The sequence below is a fragment of the Acanthisitta chloris genome, unplaced genomic scaffold, assembly GCF_000695815.1.
Source record: "Acanthisitta chloris isolate BGI_N310 unplaced genomic scaffold, ASM69581v1 scaffold5475, whole genome shotgun sequence".
NCBI classification, from domain to species: Eukaryota; Metazoa; Chordata; class Aves; order Passeriformes; family Acanthisittidae; genus Acanthisitta; species Acanthisitta chloris.
In genome coordinates, this window is record NW_008674185.1 from 103,128 (window position 1) to 108,118 (window position 4,991).

General features: G+C 39.9%; 1 protein-coding gene across 1 annotated transcript in view; it reads right to left on the bottom strand.

Annotated features, from left to right (window-relative positions):
* TRIO (trio Rho guanine nucleotide exchange factor) overlaps positions 1 to 4,991 on the bottom strand; it is a gene marked incomplete at its 3' end in the record, with an annotated part of 158,167 nt that overhangs the window by 102,606 nt on the left and 50,570 nt on the right. Inside the window, exons 11-12 of the mRNA XM_009075227.1 lie at positions 1,805 to 1,974; positions 721 to 895 (exon numbers count right to left, since the gene is read on the bottom strand). Coding sequence (XP_009073475.1) covers positions 721 to 895; positions 1,805 to 1,974 — 345 coding nt within the window. The remainder of the gene's footprint in view (positions 1 to 720; positions 896 to 1,804; positions 1,975 to 4,991) is intronic.

Consider the following 4,991-nt stretch of genomic DNA (forward strand, 5'->3'; position numbering starts at 1 on the left):
ACAGCACTAGCAGTTTTACAAAAGTCGCATGAGCTTAGCTGAAGCTTTATAATGCAATTCTGTATCTGCTTTTTGTCTGTTTGTATACAATGTCCCTGCACACAAACAAACTTTTCAACTGATAAGCTGCAACTCTCCTTCAAAGTTCAAACTGTCTCAAAACTTCTTGAGGTTTCCCAGGGGTGTGGCACTACAACTGCTTTTGAATTATTTTCGAGGTAGAAAAGAATCCTATTTAAAAAAACAACAGACAGGCCATACAATGTTAAGATTAAGGCAAAGATTAAGACAGAATTTCAAACACCACTTGCAGTTGCCAACTGAAAAAAGATTGCTGGTTTGGAGTGTTACTAAAAAGAACCAGTTTAGAGCATGCGTATGAAACCATCTTGCAACTCTTATTCATATTAACTGTAAGAGTACTAGCTATATCAAGGCAGCTTGATATTCAAACTAAACTTATCAGATGAAGTGACTGATACATGATGATTTTACCAGACACTTGCTTAAAGATGCACTAAGAGCCAATCAGAGTTTTGGTTAATATTGCAAAGCTCAGCTCTGCACTCTTCTGACACCTTCACATACAAGACAAAAGCCTTAGCTCAGCTAAGAACTATCAGTCATTTGAACCACATGCCAATGCAACTCCACAACAACCTCAGCATAAACATTCCTACACAAGAGAAGTCCAATGCAAGTCCAAAAGCAGACACTCACATCTATTGCATCTCTTTCAAATATGCGGAGCTGCAGAAACAGCTCAAGTTTGATCTTGCGTTCTTGAAAAAGTTCCTCCATCTGAGACTGGGCCTCATCCAGCTGCTGCAGAACCGTCTCTATGTGGGTGATTGAGCTGTTATGGGGGGTCTTGTTACTAGAAATGGCAGAATCCCTATACAAAGCAGAGGGAGGAGGGAAGAAAAAAGAGCATTATTGAAAAAAAAACACAATACAATTTGAACACTATACACGACCACAAAATGCAAGCCTGTTTCAGGTAAGATTAGTTCAACCCATATTACATGAAAGCTAAGTCCTTACATCTTTGTAATAAAAAATTCAAATTATGTCTTACAACTTGAAAAAGCACCAAGAAATTAGATTACTTTCATTTTTTGACCAATTCAACACGTAAAGGCATTCTGTTTACAGGAAGAGTAAGATTTAAAACCAGAAACAAATCCTTCCACTGTGAAAAGGAAGAGGTATATGATAACAACGGACTTTACTGAATCTTCTTGGCAATGAAAGAAAATCAAAATTAGACAATTAAAAAATATTACTTAAACTTCTACTTTAGTGTAAAACTCTCCAACTCAGATATGCTAATCTCCTGCAGCAAAGGGGACATGCCCCAGTGCAGCAGGGGCCCAAATTTATTTATTCAGATTGTTACTGAATGTAATGGATTGCAAACTGATGGCCTTCACTACAATAAATTTTCTTATCAGTCTGCAGAACAAATCCAAGTGTCTCTCCGTAAAAAGGCTGCTGCTCAGAACTCAAAACACTGTGGAGCTCTGCACGTCAGACTACAAAGACATATGATTGCTTCTATAGAAAAGGTAGCTTATGTAAACAAAATCTCCTTCTTGTGGAGGTAGTGTTTATAAGCTGAACTTCCTGTAAACAGAGGGTTAGAGACCATGAGTACAGCATGAAAGATCATTGTAGTCCTAATATTTACAAGTTTTATTTATAGATCGTATCTTGTACTCATCATCTCTACCCTCAAAACAGAAAGAGCCTCACAGAACATCAGATCACCAACAGAAGAAATTTAAATAAAAATCTGTTTTACCTTAATTGCTGAATAAGACCTTCACCTTCTTTTATGACACTGACTGTAAACTGCAGAGTAGTCTGTTGTTGCTGACCAAAACGTTTAATCAGGTCTTGGACAGCCTCCACAGACTCAGCATAGACATCATCAAGCAGTTCTTTCTGTAGCTCTTCAAGCCACGTCCACAGCTAAAGGAGAGGGAAAAAACAAGAGACGTAAGCCCAAAGATCAGGCAGTCACTATTCCAAATCAATCTCCCTGGACAAGAGAAAACAGACTGAAGTGGCAGGGAGAAACAGGCTCTGTTTTTCTTCATAGAAAAATCCCATCCTCATATTAATGAAAACGAGTCTTTGTTTCCAATAAGGTTTTTGCTTCTTGGAAATACCAGGAAAGCTTTATCCGTGTTGCTAAGTCACCCTTTCTTTCCCATTTTCCTTCTACAGAACTGAGCGTATCCGATTGAGCAGCACAGAGCTCATAGCGAGAATCCCATCTGCAGCTCAGTGCGAGAGTCCCTGGGAGGGAAATGCTATGGTAACACTCCCCGAGAGAAGGGAGGAAGGAAGGAAGGAAGGGAGATGTATTGTAGCCACCATCAAATTTGCACTGCCAGGCTGACACATGCACACAGACAACATAACACTTCTCACTGGCCTTCAAAAAAAGGAAGGCTATTTCAGAAAACAAAATACAGAGACAAATCAGATGTGAGAACTTATTTTTCTATCATGACAGTGTTTACCTTCTTGATTTCAATTTCACACTACTACAACAATAACAATCATAAGCAATTCCACCAGTTAATTCAACATTTTTCCTCCCTGCTTCACATGTGCATATATCCTTGCTCAAAACTGTCCATGCACTGCAGTTTACACAAAAACCCTAGGTGTATGCTAGCCAGGTATCACTGCTGGTCACCTGAACCCTACTGTGTGCTCTTTTCCACAATTTTCTGAGGGAAGCTGTTGCATCCTAAGCTCTGTGTCAAAGTTAATCATCAGCAAACCATCAGCCATTTGCAAATGATAAAAATGCTGCTTGAAGAGAGAGGGAGCATGACTGTCTCCTGCAACACTCCTGTGATCAGCACTAACAGCACAGTGGAACAGCTGCTCTCACAGGAAGCATTCAAACCCAGTCCCTCCTGTCTATTTTGCCATCCCATCCCAAATGCTGCAATTCCAAGAACGAGGATTAGAGTTTGGTTTTTATCCTGAAAGAGTAACTCTGATCTGATCTAACATATTGCCTTTTGATGACATTTCAACCTCTGCCTTTAAAAATTTTAGAGATACATTCAGCCTAATTAAAAGTTTAACATCATCACAACACAAACACTAAGCAATCCAAAGTGGTTTAATTTCAAAAAACCCAGTGTTTTCTTTACTTCTTTGCTTAACATTTTCTACAATAGTACCCATTTCACGCTGCTGTTTCATAATGTTCTGATCATAAAGGTTTCCTAACCACCAATGGAGCTATATTAACACAGAAAGTTCAGCAAAGGATTCTAGATCTTGATTAATCAGTTCCTTTGAAGCTATGTTCTAAAATCAAATGCTAGTTTTTCTATGTCATAGCCTTACATGCCTCCTGAGGTAGGTTTTGAGCAAACCGGGCTATAGGCTAAGTCTTCACAACTGGAAGAACTAATGCATTTAACCAGGCTCTTTTCTACAAATCTACAACCCCCTCCTCCCCAAACAGAACTGCCTATTCATACACACTGTTATTGTGACTTCTCATATGCTTCAGAGACAATGCCTGTCACAGATCTGAATGCAACTCCATAGCCATAAACACCACAAGCTCAAGGCACAGCAGTATTTCTTATTAAAAGAAGCACAAATCAATAGAACTTAACAAGTGGGTCAGAAGCACTTGTCAAACATTCATTCCAGCATAACCCAATGCAGCACCCAGGTTTTTTTTCCAAATGCGTACTTTGGGATGCAAATTTAATTTGGAGACAAACAAAATTTAAAAGCAAAAAGTCTGACAATACAACCTGAAAACTTTACCCATGTTTCAATGCCTGGAGGACACGTATTTACTCCTCTCTTGGTTTATGAAGTTTATGTCTGAACCATACTAATAGGGCAACAGGTCAGTGACCTTCTAAGTGTGCTGGTGCATACACACAACCAGTACATCTTGCAACTGTGCAAATACATACATTTCAGAGTAACACTTTGGTGCTCTCTGCAGATCTAATGTGCTTGGTGCTGGCTGGAAGACCTCTACACTCCACACTTACTGAGTTGCCTGTAAAAGGCCCAATTTTCATAGAAGTTCATTACAGACAAACTGGCATTAAAACCATTTTGAGTCTCTCAGACTATATCAAAGTTTTCCCCTTGGGTCCCTTTTCAAGCACCTGTACTGCAGCTCAATACAGGTCTGAGAACCACTTTGGTTTATTTCAATACATCTGCAGGTGGTGTCAGACCTGTACATACACCTCACCTCTGCATTTCTTATCAGCCACTTCTACAACTGGGTGGAGAAGAGCTGGCAGGAGCAACAAAACTTATATGCGCTGGATTGGTCACGTACTGTGCATGTGACTAATTCCCTTAAAAGCTCACCCTGGATGCTGGAGACCAAGCCAACACAGAACAAGCAGACCTCTCCCTCTGCATAGCCAGTTCAAGGCAACACCACCTGCCTTGAGCAGAAAGACACAGGCACCAGCACAACAAAGCGTTAGGCTGACTGGCTTAGTGCCTGGTCAGCACGGCGTGACTAGGAACATGGCATCTTGCCCCCAAGGTACCAAGGGCTCAAAAATAGACTGTGTTTGCCTAGTTCATGAGCTGAATTGCCCACTGCTTGAGAAGGAAAAACATTTTATGAATGTGCAGAAAGAGAAGCAGACTAATTAGTATGCATTACTTGCCTAGCAGTGATTCATACACTGTTGAAAATAGAACAATTTAAGCCATTTCTGAAGTGACTAAACAGCTCTGCGAAACTTCCATAGCAAAAGTTACTCTAATACATTTCCAAATTAGCTTTTTACACTTTCCCACCAACTAAGTTTCTGACAAACAGCTTCCCCTCAAAATAATCTTGGTGCTTATATACAAAAGTTATAATAAAGCCACCACAGATGAACAACACTGTCAGGTTATTAAATTCATGCAATGTACTGAGAGGAGCTTAATTCTTAATAGATGGCAATAGCCAGCTCATTTCC